The sequence below is a fragment of the Carcharhinus amblyrhynchos genome, chromosome 3 (genome assembly GCF_965287045.1).
Source record: "Carcharhinus amblyrhynchos chromosome 3, sCarAmb.v2.hapA, whole genome shotgun sequence".
Lineage (NCBI taxonomy): Eukaryota > Metazoa > Chordata > Chondrichthyes > Carcharhiniformes > Carcharhinidae > Carcharhinus > Carcharhinus amblyrhynchos.
In genome coordinates, this window is record NC_137326.1 from 81,084,575 (window position 1) to 81,104,291 (window position 19,717).

The window sequence follows — 19,717 nt, forward strand, 5'->3', positions numbered from 1 at the left end:
TTGTTGCTTTGGACCTCCAATGTTTCTCGCTTTTTATCATGTAGAAAATACATTTTTCAATATTTGTTTTTAAGGCCAAAATGGATCACCTCTCATTTACTTAATTGAAATCCATTCACCATCGTTTCACCATTCACTTAATTTATCAATATCCCTTTGCAGTTTTATGCTTCCATCTATACTGCTCACTTATCATTTTGTCATCGCCAAATCACAACATGTGACTTTCTTTCCTATCTGCTCTTAATAAATCTGGTGAATAGTTGAAGACCCAACATGAGCCCTTGTGAGACACCACTAGTCACATGCTGTCAATTCAAGTACCTGTCCGCTATCCCTACTCTGTGTCTCCTACTGCTCAGCCAGATTCCTAAATAGATCCTAAGGGGAGGTGGGCAGGGAGGAATGCTGTGCACTCTGCAATGGGTTTGCCGGGAGGGGATGCTGCACACTCTGCAACTGGGGCAGGGTGACCAACTGAGGGGAGAGAAGGGTTGGTGGTGTGGGCAGCGGCCAATGACAGGAGGCAATAGGCTGCAGAGGCCAGTGATATCAAGGGTGGGGCAACGACAGATCTTTCTGCAAACAGAGAGATCTGCGCGTGCGCAATTGCACCCACTGCTGTGAGCTGCCAGCTTTCGGGGAACTTCGGCCCAGCATCCTCCCCATTCTGGTAGGAACCAGGTTTAGCAATAATTTTTGCTCAGAGTCTGGTAACATCATATTTTTAACTTGCCCAAAATATCAGCACGATTATCTTCCGTTTTCTTGCTCCTTAGGCACTTAGAATTTTTTTGGTAAGATCGTCTATCACTACAGCTCCACCCCTCTTTATCCTTCCCATCATGCTATTTAAAACATTTATACTTTATTTAAATCTTTTTAATCATCTGTACCTTTTTTTTGGTGATGGATATCTTGGCCCTTTTGGACGTAAACTGGTTTTGTATCACAAATTCTTTTCTGAACAAGTCTCACTGTTCTTTCTGTTGTTTTACCCATTGGCAAGCTCCCTTATCCTCAGGTTATGTGTTGTTTTACAGGTTCTGAACTGAATGCCACTGTGATAAATGAAAACGATCCTGTTGATGAAGTCCAAGGTTTCCTCTTCGGCAAGCTAAAGTAAGGGTCTGCATAGGAAAACTGGGTGGACAAAAAATTGAATCTATAACACTGTTGCTTACACACACATAGACATTCTGACAAGTGGTTTGTAAATCTATCAATGATATAAGGCACATTTATGTGTAAATTTCATTTGGAAAAAATGTTTCATTTTGGTGCCATTATTATTTAATTTAGTTTACTTTAAGATGGTTCATTGCACAGGGTTGCATGCATGAGAAATACTAGCAATTTAACTGTTAAAATGAAATTACAGCACGTAACTGCAAATTCTTTGCATGAGAATGGATATAGGATGCATCAAGACAGTACACTGATAATTAACTACTTTACAAATGGAAACTGAATCAATATCGGGTTATTATCATTCTGAAAAATATATAGCTAAGTAGCGATCTATGATACCCTATGATCTCATTCCTTTCTGAGCCTTGGGACTGCCAATTATGGAATGCAGTGAACCAGTTTGAATGAAACAGACTAGAAGGTGACATTTATACTTGCTCACCATCAAGAGTTGGAAAGAATGTTTTGAGAATTTTGCGAACTTTTTTACGGTAACCGTGACCATTGGAAGTTGAGATTGGTGTAAATTATACACAATGGGAGTATTAAACTCTAAGATTTGAATGGTGTTTCTTTGTCCCAGGGTTCTGTGATAAGGGCCTGCAACTTCTGCTAGAGTGGCAATTAAATTGAATTGCGCTGTCCTCCTAGTTTTTTTACCTTAAAGTGAAGCTGCTCTTGAGGGCTCGGCTAAGTGAAGGGGTTGGGGTTTCAGATGGTGGTCAGGTTAGGCCAGTGCGTGGAGTTTGGTTAAGGTGGAGACTGTTGGGTCAGGGTCAGTCAGGGAAAAGTCAATGAGAAGAGGGTGGTTGGGGGTGTTGGGGATTTGTGGGAGAGGGGGGCGTTGGTGGGAATTCTGTCGGGGAGAGGTGTAGCCAGGGGTGGTGGTTGAGGGTTGTGGGAGAGTCCAGTTAGGTTGTTCAGGTAGGTTATGTCCGATAACTATTGATGTGGGAACAATAGGAACCACCTGAAGTTTATGAATAAAATTGCATTTTTGGATGGTTCCCAGTGTAGCGTAATTGCCCGAGCTTCCTGGAAAATTGCCATGTAATCTTTACTTGTGAATTTGCAGGGAGGATGGGTGGGGGAATAAGGTTTGTTTCCCAGACCATCTTTGGTGTATCCCTTTGACAGACTGCCCCGGAGCTCAGAGGTTAGGGGCCATTGTGTATTTATTATTTAAAATGAGAATTATATCAAACCATTGCACCCTTTCGGTGGATCAGTACAGATTTGCCCGATTGATAAAGTTTGAAATATCAAGCTTCAAGTTATTGCCTTTTGTAAATAGCAGTACAAGTAGGAACTTCAATCAATACTTGCCTTGATACCAAGGATTACTTAGAAAAAGATGATTTTGCATTGTGGTGTCAGTATGTTGCAGATGAATTCCTCTTGCAGTAATCATGGTTTTGTTTTTTTCTTGATGACAGACAGCTGTACCCAGAGATCAAGGAACAGCTCAAGGAACTGAGGAAACACCTGGTTGAAAGCACAAATGAGATGGCACCTCTCAAAGTCTGGCAGCTGCAAGGTAGGCTGAGAGGTTGTTGCCCAATTTAGGGCTGTCATGAAGTTGTCAGCCTAGTCATTACCTGGAAACTTACTCATTTAAATATACTGTTCAGGCACATTTTTGGATTTTCTTTTAAAGTAATATACTGATGCAGACGATTAGAAACATGAGATCAGGGCTTCACCTTTTAATGACTCCCAATACTCATTGGGGATGATTCTCCCAGCATGCTGCTCTGGTGGTGGAGGAGGTGTGCGTGCGCTTGTTCGTTCGTTCAGGGGGTGGCAGGGTTGCACGGCCAGCTAGACAGTGTCGCGGTGCTGGCCAGCAGTCGAGCGTTATGCTGCTGGCCTCTCCAGTGGGAATGCGCCCTATGCATTTTTAATGTGATTCACGCCAATGCATTCTGCAGTGCACAGAATGTCGGGGATTCATTTTGAAAATCATGCAAAAAGGAACAGTGGGATTTACTCCAATTTTTATGCAAATTCTGCATGTAGAAGTTTTGGGAAAATTCCACCCATTAACTTAGAATTCTTGCTAAACTTGGGAAGTAATGTTAAACTAAGTGAGATGAGAGGAGACTACTAAAGTGGATGCTTTTTACAAAATGATGCTTACATTGATTGACATCACTGAATGTTGAATTCATTTTAATCACCTGAAGGTTTATAGAAATGTGTGTCATCAAGCAATGTAATCAATTTTTGATGACAAAATACGCTTTTGTTCTCTTTCGCCCAGCCCTCCCACCTTCTGTAAGGAATAATATTCCATTCTGTTGAACCGTTAGGAACATGGTAGGCTAAAAGCAACCAAAGTCTAATCAGTTCATATTTAAATTTGCATTTGTTTCTGGACTAAGTATCTCTTTTTTTTAAGTTCAGCCCCACAGAGCACTTAGTTAATATAGCAAAAAAAATCAGGTTACCCCTGAAGTGCTGGGTATTGGATGTGTTCAGCAAGAATCTTCATGGCTAACAGTAAAGCATTTCTGCTTTGCTACTTTCATGCCAAAATGGAGGCCTTGCAAATTACCTGTCCCTCAGAAATTTCAAATCAAACATTAAAAAAAATCCTGAAATATGTTTTATAAATATACATTCACAGTTGCCTCCTTTCACTGCCATAATATATTTCTTGCAGTTTCTTGTGGATAGAGTCTTAAGTCAGCTTCAATTTAGTCAAACCAGTTTCAAACTGCTGTTGAACCAAGGAACATTATAAAATAGCGGATGAATTTAGCTCAGAGCTAATAGGTTTCATGCATACCTGCATTGGATCACCGGGAACTATCCCCCAAAAGGGAGGAAATACAAAACCTACGTGCCAGCTAATCCTATTAATCAAACAAAGGCTCGCATTCATACAGCACCTTTCAAGACCTCAGGCTATTTCAAAGTATTTAATGATATCAGTATAAATAAGGGTACAGATAGAGTACCCTTTATCTGTAAATTTGAAAACCAAATACATGCAACTTTCGTTGAAGCTCAATGACCTTTAGCACGGGAAGTCTAGTTTGTTTGTCTGTACTGTTTGTCTTGTGAAGTTTGTGGTGAATGTGACAAAAAGAAACTTACTGTAGATGCTCTGTATTTTTTATTAAGTGATACAACTTACTTTTCTTGCCATTTTACCTTAGATTATAGCTAGTCAAGACTTAGTCTTTTTTTTAGTTTGTTGAAAATGTTCATAAATTTTACATAGCAAACAAACAGATACAGATCCACACAGTTCTCGGTGTACATTCCAACGTGACTGGGCACATGGCTACCTGTGGCCAGGGGACAAGCTCCTGGTACTCCCAGCACTCACCCCACCCGAGTCTGTCTAATTCTGTCTAATTGCACCGGGAATGATGGTGATAATATAAAAACAAAAAGGCAGAGGAGCGCCCAAATAGCCCAAGCGATAAACTAGCGAGTGGAGAAAAGAAAGACAAAGAGAGAGAAAGCGAAGGAGAGAGAGGAAAGGAAGTAAGAGGGAAAATAGAAAAGTTCTCGTGTTGGCCCCCATATCTCAGTTGGGCAGGTGGAGCATGCTCACGTAAAGGGCCAGGATGCATCCACCGATTGGGGTGCGAGGTAGGGGGCGCGGTTTCTGTGGGAGCATCGTGGTCCTATGGCCATTGGGTATCTGGCTACAACTGCAGCATCCCGACAAGTACTATAAATGGTTGCCAGGTCTCTTAGAACCTAGTAGTGGACCCATGTCGTAGAGTCATAAAGGTTTACAGCAAGGAAACAGGCCCTTCAGCCCACCTTGTCCATGCTGCCCCTTTATTAACTACAAAGCTCGTCCCAATTGCCCACGTTTGACCCATATCCTTCTATTCCCATTTTATCCATGAAACTATCTAAATGCTTTTTAAAACACAAAATTGTACCTGCCTATACTATTACCTCTGGCAGCTTGTTCCAGAAACTACCCTCTGTGTGGAAAAAATTGCCCCTCTGGATCCTTTTGTATCTCTCACCTTAAACTATGCCCTCTAGTTTTAGACTCCCCTACCTTTGGGAAAATATATTGACTATCTAACTGATCTATACCCCTCATTATTTTGTAGACCTCTCTAAGATCACCCTTCAGCCTCCTGTACTACAGAGAAAAAAAGTCCCAGTCTATCCAGCCTCTCCTTATAACTCAAACCATTAAGTCCTGGTAGCATCCTCGTAAATCTTTTCTGCACTCTTTCTAGTGTAACAATATCCTTTCTTTAATAGGGTGACCAGAACTGTATGCAGTATTCCAAGTTTCGCCTTACCAATGTTTTGTACAACTTCAACAAGATGTCCCAATTCCAATATTCAGTGTTCTGATCAATAAAACCAAGCATGCCAAATACCTTCTTCACCACTCTGTCCATCTGTGACTCCAAGGAGCTATGAACCTGTACGCCTAGGTCTCTGTTCTATAACTCTCCCCAATGCCCTACCGTTAACTGAGTAAGTGCTGCCCTTGTTCAGTCTACCAAAATGCATCATGTCGCATTTATCTAAATTAAACTCCATTTGCCATTCGTCGGTCCACTGGCCCGATTGATCAAGATCCCGTTGCAAACCGAGATAATCTTCTTCACGGTCCACTCTGCCACCAATCTTGGTGTTATCTGCAAACTTAATAACCATGCCTCCTAAATTCTCATCCAAATCATTAATATAAATCATTTATATTTATGTAAATAACAGTGGACTCAGCACCAATCCCTGAGGTCACAGGCCTTCAGTTTGAAAAGCAGCCCTCAGCAACCGCTCTGTCTTCTGTCGTCAATTTTGTATCCATTTAGCCCACCTCACCCTGGATCCCATGAGATTTAACCTTCTGCAACAACCTACTAGGTGGTACTTTGTCAAAGGTCTTGCTAATGTCCATGTAGACAACATCAATTACACTGCCTTCATCTACCTTCTTGGTTACCCTTTCAAAAAACACAATCAAATTTGTGAGACATGATTTGCCACTCTCAAAGCCATGCAGACTGCCCCTAATCAGTCCTTTGTCTCTAAATGCCCGTAGATCCTGTCTCTCAGGATACCTTCTAACCATTTACCCACTACAGATGTGAGGCTCACCGGCCAGTGGTTCCCAGGCTTTTCCCTGCAGCCCTTTTTAAACAAAGACACAACAATGTTCTGGGATACTCTTTCAGGTCCTGGGATTTATCTACTTTGATGCACTTGATGTGCCATGTAGCCTGCACCTCATCTTCTCTAGTTTAATGGTATCCACCAACTCCTTCACTCGCTGAGTGCACCTGATTAGTCCTGATTAAACAGGATTAGTTATCTTGCAAGGAGTGTAGTGAAAACTACAAAATCAGCTTGGAATTTCAGCAGCGGTGGATTTAAAGGCACAACCTCAAACAGAGCAGCCTGGGGAATTGCACTTATGTCTTGATCTAGTGTTGCTGCAATCGTCTGAAGTATCAATGTCCAGTAGTTATACAGTGATGGGCAAGCGCAGAACGTATGTAAAAGGATGGCGGGAACTTGCCAGCACTGCTCACAAATGGGGCTTGTGCCTTGGTACATTCTAGAGAGTTTAACCCTTGTTAGATATGCTCTGTGAAGGAATTTACATTGCATCACACCCAGCTTGGCACATATTGAGGAGGACTTCACGATTGTACTGTAAGTTTATGTGCGGTATCTGAAGACTGAAGAGATCTGAAATCCAAAATGTAATCGGCCTAGAGGCTTCGGATAAAGGATACTCAACTTGTATATAGTTTTGCAGAGAAGAAAAGTAATAATTTGTCAGAACAGATTTGTTTTGAACAACATGGTTGCAGTGAGTTAATTTATCTTCAGAATGTCAGAGGAGCATCAACCATTCAACTTTTCTATCTGCTGATTTGTTATTGAACTTGAATGTTTTTATATAGCTTGTCATATGAGTGTACGCATTGTCTCTGTTCAGTTAATGCTAGGAAAGGCAGGGCTCTAATGGTTTTAGAATCTCTTAAGAGTTAAGATTCCATTAAAAGATTAATTTCCCAATGCCATAGACCAACTTTGGCCAAAACAATAACTGGATGATTTGCTCACTGTGCATGTGCTGTTCTGGAAATTAGATTTACTGTTCTATACTTCCCTAATTTTTTTTTATTAGCTTGCATAGTCTGGTCTCATTAGATTGAATCAAGAAGCCCCAAGAGCTGTGGTGGGAGAGAACAGCTGTAATTATACCTACAGAACAATATCTATTTTAAAACAGTTATCAAACTTCCAAACAGTGATATATTGCCCTTGAACTCTATTTGACAATCCACACTGAGTCATATTTGAAGAAGGGCTTCCCAATGTCAGTCCTAAATGAATTATTTACCAGTTTGAACTGTACTATTTGTCAGACGTGTTTCAATTGCAATATTACTCTGGATGTTTACCTTTCACATTCCCTTAATTATCTTAAATTACTCAGCTATTCCTGGCTGAATGTTCGAAGGCTTTCTATGTATTGCATATAGTTTGTAGTCACTTTAATTATTTGAATTATTATTTATTTTAACAGATCTAAGCTTTCAAACTGCTGCTCGAATCTTGGCTGCACCTTCAGTTGATGCTTTGATGGTTATGCGTGATTTGAGCCAGAACTTTCCCACTAAAGCCAGGTAACATATTGGATATCTGTCTATTGTTGTAAAACACATTGATATAGTACTGTTAAAATTATAGTTAAGTTTAAAGATGTGGGACCTGATGTTGAAAGTAATTGTGGGACCAGGGGTACTCACTGTTGGTTATGTATAAATTAGGTTACAATCTCTCGTGAATGCACATACGCAGAAATCTGGAAGTTGCTATCTGAGATGTCTGCAGGTCCATTGTCTTTGCCAAAATGGCATCTTGCTGTTTGGTTTAGCATTTAAGTATGCTGAATAGTGTGAAACTATACTGACATCGTAAGTAAGGACTGAATTCATTGCAAAGAGTTTTAGGGCCTGTCTATTCCATGTAAGTGCCCTTTTAATAGTGTGATAAGTGTTAATTACTGTCAAATAATTTCTCTGGCATTGGAAATCAACTTCCAGGAATAGGGAGTCTCATTGGTTCAGCATTTAATTACTTTTGGAGGTTCTTTTCTTCTTAGCTCTCTTTCTGCCTTTTTTATTTTGCTTTCTGTATTTGATTTAACATTAAAGTAAATAGCCTATCTGATACTTCTTGGTTCAGAATTTGCATCTCTATTTAATGGTACTTTACTTGAATTAGTACAGGAGATTCTGTTTCTTGCACTGTTCACACAGATCCCAGCCCCTTATAGGGTGTTTGGCCCTCTGACAGTAACTTACTATGTAAAACCCCATGGAAAGTCTTTTGCAAGTTTAACAAACTTCTAGTGAAATTCTAGCCCATAATTTTCAGAATATATTTAATTTGACCTGGTGTACTCATTTTCGGAGTTCATGTTGTATCAGCACAAGAATCATTGGAATTGTGAAATTGAATTTGTTTCTGAAGGAGATAGATATTCCATGAATCAGTTGATGATATTGTCACAGTTGAGTTTGCCAGGACCACTAAATTTTTTTTTACTTGGCTTAGATTCTTAACTTTAAAAGCCCATGGGTAGAATTTTACTAGTGGAGAGGTGGGTTGGTTCAGGCTGGCCCCAGCAGCAGAGGCCTGACAGCACACACTCTCTCCCTGTCTCTCTCTCTCTCTCTCTCTGAGTGTCAGGCCTCTGCTATTGGAATTGTACATGTGCAGACACAGAGATCTGCACATGCGCAATAGTTCCCTCTGCTACTGGCTGGTGATTTAAGCCCCGCCCACTGCCTGTAGTAGCTAGAAACAGTCAAGTCCATTTTTCATGCACTATGTGCACAAGATTGGCCCTAAAAATGCACCCAAAAAACAGATCTGCAACTATCCTATTTTCACGCTAACTGGATGCTTAGAATTTTTCTCATAAAATTCCACCCTATGAAAGTGATGTAAATGAGGGCAAATTTAGGGACCAATAATGGTGTTCGTAAAATGTTAATTGAGCATCCAGTAGACATTATTCAATGTATCAAATCATGTTTGCGTTTCTTAAGTATAATGTTTCTTCATTTTAAATGTACAGATCCATAACCAGAACTGTTGTGAACCCTGAAATGAGGAAGGAAGTAGAAGAGCATCAACAAGTAAGCATGTATTTTAAATTTTATCATTCTGCTCCAAATAATTGGCGATATAGGTTAAAAAAATCAAGTTGAACTGAATACAGTGCCATGTTTTGAGAATTGAACAAATGCATGTAATTTCAGGATTCAGATGGAAAAGGCTGAGTAACTGCTGCTTCTTTAAATGGCATTATGAAACCCAGTGGTTTCTAAAGAATATTCAATTTTGGTCATTGGATCTTTCGGATATACTTATTCTGCTCTGCATGTTTCTGCAGATACATTATTTGTTTCAGAATTGTGTGGGCACTGACAAACATCCAAGACATTCAAATTTATAACCATGTTATTGAGAACATCAGCAGTTGACAAGTTTGTTCAATCATTAAGTATCTTGAAGTTTTATTTTCACATTAATGTTTGGAATGTGTCCAACACTGAAATAGGTCAGTTTTCTGACTTTAACAAGTAATTTGTAACTACTGGAAAAATATAATTCTCTAACGCTGAATCTTTCCTCTGTTGTGACAGGTAGGGAATTACAATCCATGTAATGATTTATTTGTTAAAAGACCCTCTGCTTTTTTCATGCATTTCTGTAGGGTTTCTCATGACCAAAGGTAAGCTAGTTTCCAGCTGAATGGTGAGAATCTTCAGTCCAGTACAGCTGTATTAGTTTGTCTCTTTACTCATGCGTTTCTACATTCCTGTTTTCCCCAGTCCTTGCTCTGTAGACTTGTGTTCATCTGGAGTCAGCAGATTATATATATATTTTTCTGATCTTTGGATATGAGCAAAGTATAAAACTTCTGAAGGTATTGTCTACCATTCTGAACATTGGGACAAGTGACAAAACAATTCATATTGCTGCAATTTTTGAGAAATAGTAACGACAGATGTTGATGTGACATCTATTTTAGTGCTGATTTAAAATTGTACATATTTATTTCTCTCCTGCTTTCCAGTTAAGGAAATGACTGTTCAACTGCAATTTTGTTCCAAGCATGACCATTCATCTTATGCAATATGCGATTTGTGTGTTTGAGCATTTGACTGTAGAGGCATCACAGTCAATCCTGACTTATTTATGGCTGCTGTGCCTGTTTGCAGCTTGCCTGCAACAGCTGCCAGTTGGCGATCAGAAGGATTGGCCGTTATTTTTGTTTTCCTCCGCTGTCTCCCTTATCTCAACACTTGAACCACTTCTCTGATCAGGATCAGATAATAGCAGAGACTGAGTAGCTCCTTAGCCTGTTGTCTGGCTAAACACATTATAGCGCATTCACGGACTACAATAGGATTTTTATGTGGTATTAGTAGGAGTTGTAAGAAACATTTTTGGCAATAATGGTTTTTCTGCTTTCAGTATTTCAAAGAAACATTTGGCCTTCACCCTGGTGATTCTGCACTTTTCATCAATGGCCTCAGTATTGATCTTGATGTGCAAGATATCTTTAGGTATGGAGAGTTGGTCTGTCTCAATGTATGCAAATAAAACCTTGAACCCAAATACAAATTGCAGACAGTTTAAGCAGCTAGGTTCCTATTAAAATGAATGACTTTGTCTCTGCGTCTTTGTCAGTGTTCTGGACTTGCTGCGCAATGAGGCCCGTCTCATGGAAGGTCTGCATGAGCTGGGAATCCAGGGTGATGAACTACATGACTTGCTGAAACTAAATGTACAGCCTGCAGATTCTGATTATGGTGTCGACATTCGAAACCCAGCTATCTATGTAAGTTTGATTATCATGCACCCTGCATTTTGTTGTTCATTGTCCAAACAGAGGTACTTATTGAACTTGGAGATTCAGTTTCTATGTGTAGTACATTTTGCAAGTATAGAGCTGGGTAGATTACCATCTATCCATCAAACTTTGTTTTTTTTTAAGCCAGAATCTTGATACAAAATTTATTCTAACTTAAAAGGCCATTAAACAGAACTTTGCTTGGCTGAAACACTTTTCATATTCTAAATGATTTATTTGCATCTCTCAGCCATGCCTTCACTGCATCAAGTAGTAGCTTTATAAACTAACATATTCTGGCAGTGCAAGAGGCAGATCAATGTTAGGTGATACTATCATTTAGTTCAGGATATTTCAGTTGTGCTTATTATATTCAAAGCCCTGATTACATCCTCAGCATTCTGCTGAGCCAACAAAGTGACAAGAAAAAAATCAGAAGGGTGTCAAAATGACACAGAGTTGTTTTTAACTAACTAACTAAAGTGTCATGACTGGTTTCATAGAGGATGTTCATAGTGGTTATTCTTTTCAATATAGTGGATTAATAATCTGGAGATGGACAGCAAATACAACACGTGGCCTTCTAGTGTACAGGAGCTTCTGAGGCCTACGTTTCTTGGGGTTATCCGGCAGATTCGGAAAAACTTTCACAACTTTGTAAGTAAAAAGGAAATGATTTAATTTTGTTTATGTATGAGACAGTCAAATATCTCGATTTCACATTAGAGGATATTGTTATTTATGTGTACAGGAAAATAAGAGTCTGAGTTTTTATTTCCTAAAAGCAATTTTGAAAAATGCGAATCAATTAACAATATACATGAGCTCTTCCCACTGCATTATTCTGATTAATTTTCTGCTGAGAAATGACTAATATGATGGTGGTTCAATACCCTGGATAATGGAACATCCTTTAACTTCTCACAGCTCGTAATCTTATTTAGCATGACCTGCTTGTAGTGTGAAGGTTCTATTAGCTTCCAAACTGCTGCATAACTCCTCCATTAATACTTCTCCTGCTTGTATTCAGTACTTTTTCTCAATTTCCTGTGCCAATCATCCTTTGAGATAGCGTCTAATTGGATTAATTGTCCATTGGCCACATTCAAATGCGACAGTTTAATCTACCTAAACTTTGTTTACTTCTGACAACGTGCAATCATCAGAAGTGAGTCTTTCGGAACTAGGTGCTAATGGTAAAATGGGGCGATGACATCAGAAGAATATTGTGTGACCTATGCATGATCTGACTTCCATGGTGCTCCTTTTTAAAGCCTCATTTCTGTTTGCGACCCCACCTTATGAGAGACATAACACGCAAAGGGAAGATTTTCACCTAAGCTACTCTCAAAGATTTTGGGCTGTGTAAAATGTATGCTAATATTCAGACAGTGATTTTTTTTTTTGTAATATTGCTAGATCCTTTACAATTCATGGCTTTTGGCAATTGGAGGCTAGTGATGCTAAGTTCCCATTTGTTTCTTTGAAATGTTGGCACTTAAAGAGACTATATCCTCTGATTCCCGCGTTGCTGACCAATAAATAAACAATAAATGCTCATGCTATGTCTGATAATTCTGTTTAATTTTAGGTGCTTCTTGTTGACCCAACTGATGAGAGCACTCCTGAGTTACTGAAAACGGCTGAAATGTTTTATACAAATGACATCCCACTCAGGTGTGTTTTCCATGTCGGTTGGTTGGTGTTATAGCTTTGCTGATTATATTCGATATTTTAAAACGTGCACCTTTTTGAGAGAATGCAAAGTTAATCTTAAAGAATCTTGACATCAATTGCTTTCAAAAGAAACATTTCCTATTTGCCTTTGTAAACTTTAATGACTTTTTTTAAGCAGTGCTCGGACTGAGCAGTACTGTTTTGTTTCACGCTTCCTGTCTCTGTCATTTTGTATTTATTTGAGCAAAAAGCATTTATTATTAAGATGTCCAGCAGGGCATAAATTAATTAGAATAATTAAATAAGATTTGGTTATATTTCCAGTATTAAGTTCAAATAAGTTATTTGTTTCTTTTGTCATCTATCAGGCCAGGCAACTAATTTTTCACAACACAATTATTAAATGAAAAAATAATGTCAAAGTCATGTCTAGGTCATTCTTGAAATAAAACTTTTTTTTCACCCCTTCAAAAGAGGGAGATTGAGGGGGCAAGGTGACTAAAGTTTGGAAAAGAGTGCAAAACAATTTCAGAGAAACAATCAGGCTACATATTTTAAATTATTATAAAATCAGTAGACATGGCCTGAACTCGCAACTCCTGTTGAGGTGTGCTGGTGTTACTTAAGTGTGCCTTGGCACTTGCTTATAAAATAAGAGATCTGGACTGCATGGAAAAGCTCGTGAAATAATGAACTCTGAAAAAGTAAAGGAATTTTTTTCATCTATTTAAAAAGAAAATCAAGCATACTGAAGGATAAAAACCTTCCAATGACTATTCAGCATGCAGCTACCTTTTTCTTGAAAATACAGCAGATCGTAGAATAGTGCAGCACAGAAGGAGGCCTGTTGACCCATGTTAACTCTTTGGTGTAACAATCAATTAATCTCACTATCCTGCTTTTTCTCCATAGCCTGTAAATCTTTTCACTTCTATTTATTTGTCCAATTATCTTCAGAATTTTATTACTGTATCTCTCTCTGCCATCTTTTGGACAGTGATTCTAGATCACAACTTTTTCAAAACAAAGTTCCCTCATGTCATACATGGTTCCTTTGGCAATCTATCTTTAATCTGTGTCCTCTGGATACTGATCGTTTAGTCATAAGACATAGTTTCTCCTTGTGAGCACTACTTAAGCCATGCATTACTTTGAGCAAAATCTCCCCTTCTCCTTGTTCTGAGGAGAACAAATCTAGCTTCTTCAGTCTGTCCACACACTCGAAGTTCCCTATTCTTCACATCATTCCAGTCAATTGCTTCTGCATCCTTTTCAAGGCCCTGACATCACTCCTCAAGTATAGTGCCCAAAATGATTGGCGTACTCTAGCTAAGGCCGACCCATTGTTTAGGAACATTTAGTAGAACTTGTTTTTTACTAAAATCAAAGAACCCATGTCTATTTTTAACAACCTTCTCAACTTGTTTTCCACCTTTTTAAAAGTTTTATTTCCATATATCCCAGGCCTTTGCTGCATGTCTTTTAAATTGTGTCATTTATTTAATATTTCCTCCCCTCATTCTTCATGCTTATTTACATTGAGATGAATATACCAAGTGTCTGTTTAGTTCACCAATCCGTCTACATTCTCCTGAATTCATAAGCTCTTTGGTGTCAATGCTGACTCTGGGAATGCAACTCTGTAGCTTCCTCCAGTCTTAAAAACTATTTGCTACTACTTCAAACTTGCTGTCCTTCAACCATATTTGTGCTGCCACTCTTCCTTTTATTCCTTGGGTTTGAATTCTGCTATCAAATCCATACTGACTTTATACTTGTTGAAATGACTACTTTTCCAGGATTATAGTCTCCAAAAGTGTTCCCAGCATTGATTGCTGTTCCTGGCTTGTAATTACCAGATTTATCCCTCTCCTCTTTGTTAAACAGCATGGACATGTTTTTTCCTGTGGGTTTCAGGACAGAACAATGTATGATATGGGGAACAGTCAGTCATCTCTGATTTTCTTTGAACTTGCCACAGAATGGGCTCACTATCCTTAGTGGGTTCTCAGAAGCTGCAGGGCTCTCTATTGGCTCTTAGAAATAGTAGCTTGTTGCCTTTGCAGACAAATGAGAAAGGTAAGTATCCTCTCATTCAACCGTTTTTAACTTAAAAATATAAGCATGCCCTTAGAGGGGAACCATGCTACTGAGAGATCTGTGGCTGCAACTGGAGGCAGGAGGACCTCCAAGCCAGCCTAAAGCATCAGATCCTTAGTCTGCAGATGGAAGACAGCCTCCAAGCAGCTGGGCTGATCCCTGATCCCTCCTGGGAGGTTTTCTGTTGGCCTTTGACAAAAGGCCCTTATAAACCTTTGATCAGATCTACTTGGGTATTTGTAATGTCATTCAGCAATTTGAAATTCTGTACCCGATTCCCTCCAGACCACCATTGCCTTAAAATTGAACACAACGTTATTTAATTTTCTATTCCAAAAGAAACATCAAACCATAAACTATAAAATATGTAATTTTTGTTTATGCATAACCCAACAACGTGAGTGGATGACGATGTGTGATTTTATTATTTATTGCAGGATTGGCTTGGTCTTTGTGGTTGATGACTCTGACGAGGCTGATGGTCTGAAAGATCCTGGTGTCGCTCTCTTCAGGGCTTTTAACTTTGTTGCAGATGAATTGGATAATATGAACGCCTTCCAGACAATAATATCGGTATGATGGTTGTGATGGATCATGGATTGGCACACAAGCATGAGAGTGTTCTCAGTCCAGATTTATTTTTGTTCGTTGTCTTCCCTCCTTGTTGAGAGCACTGTTTCACACAGGGGTATGATGCCAGGAACTGAATGACATCGAGTTATTAATCAAAAAGCAGAATACTGCGGATGCTAGAAAGCTGAAATAAAATCTAAAAATGTTGGAAAAACTGAGCAGGTCTGGCAGTTTCTGTAGAGAGAAGAAAAACAGAGTCAACATTTCAGACTGTTGACCTTTCACTCAAACTTCTGAATGAAGAAAGGTCATCTACCTGAAACGTTAAATGTGTTGCTGTCAGCAGATGCTGCCTGACTGTCGAGTGCTTACAGCTTCTTTTGTTCAGATTTACAACATACACAGTATTTTGCTTCTGTATTGATGTTTTAAATGATAGGTTCTGATAAAAGGTCATTGACATAAAGTCACGTTCTTCCATTTCATAACCTAATAATACCATTTTCCTTTCAGCTAAACTTCCCAATTTGTATATTAACTTTTTATGATTTTTTTTCTGAATGACTTTCTCCTATTAGCTCATGCTTGAATAAAATTAATTCCTATTTGCTAATGAGTTAAAAACTCCAGGAAGACCAAGCTTTATTTATTAGACTAAAGATATCACATTATTATGTGTTTTATCATCCATATTCAAATATTAGCATGGAAATAAATGATTAATTTATTTTGCTAACAGTCATTTAATGACAGTTTGAGCGTCATCTCCAATCAATGTGAACTGTTACTTGTATAGTCAGGTTTACACTCTGGAATTTAACCTTGAACATTCATGACAGGTTTTACCTCCGTGGAGGTGTACGTTGGAGAGCAAGTGGATTAGTGTTAAAATTTAAACATCATCTAATGCAATTAATTATAAGTGGCCTGTGTTGATGTGGGAGATGGGTGGAGGCAAAGAAACAATCTAAACAAAGATAAAATCAAATCACTGGATGTTGGAATCGAAACAAGAAAGAAAATGCTGGAAAATCTCAGGCTTGACAACATGGAGAGAGAATAAAGCTAATGTTTGGAGTCAGGATGACTCTTCGTCAGAGCAAAAGAGGTCAGTAGATGTTTTGCAGTAGATGGAGTTTTATGCATAGTTATTTCTTTTGTTTCAGATGTATGGCAAGGTAAAGGAAGGTGAGAAGCTGGCAATTGAGCACATAATTGGTACCTTGGAGAAGGATTTTTCTAACGTGGAGGTGACCAGTATTCTGGGAGCTAATTCAGTGTATGACAGAAACCGAAAGGTAAGACTCGTTAATTAATGCTAGTGAGATTTGTAATATATCCAGGTTTGTTTGAAAGGGTACCTGGTAGGAACTAAAGAGGAGCTGAACATCGGGAGTAAAGTCAATAGTTCTGTTCTTCAAGTAAGCTGATTCGAAACGTGCTTTGAATTTTCTTCAGAGATTTGTTGCTGATGGTTGAGAATTCTATCGTCCATTAACCAGGAGAATATGCACTTGTGCAGTGTAATTGTAAATCTGTTCAGCTAGAGCAGCAGCACGGAAGAAAGACTCCAAGATCTTCAGTACTGTTGATCTCAAAACAATTACAATCAATTCTTTGCAAAACAAAATACACAAATCATAGATTTATCTGGAGATACAAAAGTTGGATGATTTTAAAAAACTTTGAAATATAACATCAAAAATGTTTTACCAAGTTTATTTGTAATTATTAAAAAGTGCATTCTCAGCTGTCACTTGGAAACTACCTACATCGATGTGGAAATGGTGTTTTCGTGAGGTGCTGAAAGGCTTAATTTCCAATAAATGGGATTAGCTGTTGGGATCATCTTAACAGTTGGGAAAATTTCAAGTTTTCTGTTCAGTGTCATTGAAACGTTTTGAGTATTGACCACTATCACCAGGGCAGTTACTTAGCGGAGTAGAATTAATCATCGCCTTGTCATAGCAGACTCACAATTTTATTCCTGACACCCAAGCATTGAAGTTGAAAATTCACTTCATGAGTCACATACTAAAGCCATTTTGCTTCGCAAGTGGCTAATGTGTATGATGGACAATTTAATAAAAAAAATGAAACTAAAGTTCTAGCATGCTACCACAGATAAAAGAAATTCAATACATGATATCCTGGGGTGCATCAATATCACAATTGTTATAATCTTAAGGAATCCACTTTGTTCTGGAACAATTGGGTTGCATTTTATGTTTGCAAGTACATGAAGAATTATCTATATTGGAATTTATTAGGTTGTAGTTTTGAGCAGAGCTACATTAGTCTAAGAGGTACAACTGGACTAAAAACTTGCTACACCTCAGCTTTAACCACGAAATGTCATTTACTTTGGAAGAACATCAGGCAACAGGAGTAATCAATGGCACGATAAAGCCTAGAGGCCCAGAACTGGGCTTAAAATTGAAGAGTATTTAGTAGGAAAATTATCTGAATTAAGTGATAAATCATTTTTGATATGACAAGGCTGAATCCAGTATACATATTTAATTATATTCAGTCTTTACTAGTCTGCTTGAAAGTGTCTTTCTGTGTGATCCTTTTGTTGTAAAGTTAACAGTAACACTTTGAAATTATATATTCATGAAAATAATCTGCAGCCTGAATGTTTTTTTTTTCTCAAGATGTAGTTTGTATTCTGTCAAATTTAGAAGAGTGAGTGAGGGTTGATGATCAAGGTCTTTAATATGATGGAGGGGTTTGATGAGATAGTCACAGGGGAAATCCACACTGAGGGAACACAATCTTAAAATTAGAAACAAATGGTTTAGGATTGAAATTAGGAAGCTCTTTTTCAAGTAGTGGTGGAAATTGCAAGTCATCCCCCCACCAAAAAAAATCTGTAGACGTTGAGGCAATTGAAATTTTCATACTGAAATCTATAGATTCTTTTTTCCATTATGCCTCCAACGAAAAAGGTAAATGGAGCTGAAGTACAAATTGGGCATGATCAAACACAATGACTGAACAGGCTTGAGAGGCTGAATGGTTATTTCAGTAATTATGTACTAAATTTTGTTTCACCTTGACATGGGAACAATCAGAACCTTAATGTTGAAATTTTAGATTTTGTACATGGTGTTTTAATGGCTATTCTAAAGTGAATGAAGCAGAATAAGTTGTTATTATTTGTATGGCTCTAAAGTTCTATAATCTTCACCAGCATGCTCAGTTATTAATAAGAATGAATTACTAATGCATGTAATGATTTAACTTCACTAATTTAAGTGATTGCACATTTTCTAAAAGAAAGGCTTTTGAGCAGAATAATAAAGATCGAATATAACTAAGTCTTTATATTGGATTCAGGCCTTATCGTATCAAATAAGTGATTTATCACTTAATTTAGATTAATTTTCCTATTCAATATTCTGTTCAGTTTTAGTTGCAGTTTACCATGTCCTGAAGCCTGGTCATCAGTGTCTATCAGTCGTTCCTAAAATATAGATGCATTCTAACTACAAAAATTAAACTTTTAACAGATCTTTTATAAAAATGCAAATCAAGATAAATGAGTTCTTTAGATAGAATTTCTAAAACTCCTAACACATTGTTTCTATACTAAAATAATGTTATAGTTCAGATGAATCCAAACTTGGTAACATTGTTAAAAGTTGCAATTATGTTAAGTTGATGGGTAATTATTTAATGTAAGAAAGTGTCACAACAGGGATTAGTTCCATGTTAAATTGTGTTCCTGTTACCCTTCTGTTTTTCTTTGGTAGGAATGCAATAATTACTATAAGCAGTCAGGCCTGGGCTCCCTGCCTATTGCCCTTTACAATGGCATGCCTTACCAGAGGGAACAACTGGATCCTGATGAGCTTGAAACTGTGACAATGCACAAGATCTTAGACAATACAGCTTACTTTCAGAAAGTTGTTTACTTAGTAAGTAATATTGTGCAATGTGTTGACTTACCTGAGTTAGACATGGATGCAAATATGAAATATGAACACCATGAAAGAATAGTTGCTTCATTTGAATCTTGGTGTGGACCATAATGTGAATGGGTGTGATTTAAATGCATGATTGTACAGCAATAAATCTAGCATACATTTCCAATACTTGAAATGGCTGCTATTTGCACTTGAGGCCTCAGTTGGTAAGTCATTGCCTAAAATTCTGAAAGAAGACAAAGTAGCATGAGAATGGTGATAATGTGTGTATTCCCTGGTACCATCATATATTGTATATTTAGCAATTTGATTCCAATAAGAATTGCAGAGTCACTTGTGACTGTAATATTTAAACCTCATGGTG

The 19,717-nt window shown here is 38.1% G+C and overlaps 1 protein-coding gene across 2 annotated transcripts in view; it reads left to right on the top strand.

The window, feature by feature from the left end:
- The window catches only part of uggt1 (UDP-glucose glycoprotein glucosyltransferase 1), a 131,962-nt gene that overhangs the window by 19,275 nt on the left and 92,970 nt on the right, over window positions 1–19,717 (top strand). For both annotated transcript variants that reach the window (XM_080185439.1, XM_080185440.1), the window contains exons 8-18: window positions 1,044–1,122; window positions 2,628–2,728; window positions 7,727–7,826; window positions 9,287–9,347; window positions 10,693–10,784; window positions 10,909–11,059; window positions 11,609–11,728; window positions 12,663–12,748; window positions 15,286–15,421; window positions 16,588–16,719; window positions 19,180–19,344. In XM_080185439.1, the coding sequence (XP_080041565.1) occupies window positions 1,044–1,122; window positions 2,628–2,728; window positions 7,727–7,826; window positions 9,287–9,347; window positions 10,693–10,784; window positions 10,909–11,059; window positions 11,609–11,728; window positions 12,663–12,748; window positions 15,286–15,421; window positions 16,588–16,719; window positions 19,180–19,344 (1,223 nt within the window). The remainder of the gene's footprint in view (window positions 1–1,043; window positions 1,123–2,627; window positions 2,729–7,726; window positions 7,827–9,286; window positions 9,348–10,692; window positions 10,785–10,908; window positions 11,060–11,608; window positions 11,729–12,662; window positions 12,749–15,285; window positions 15,422–16,587; window positions 16,720–19,179; window positions 19,345–19,717) is intronic.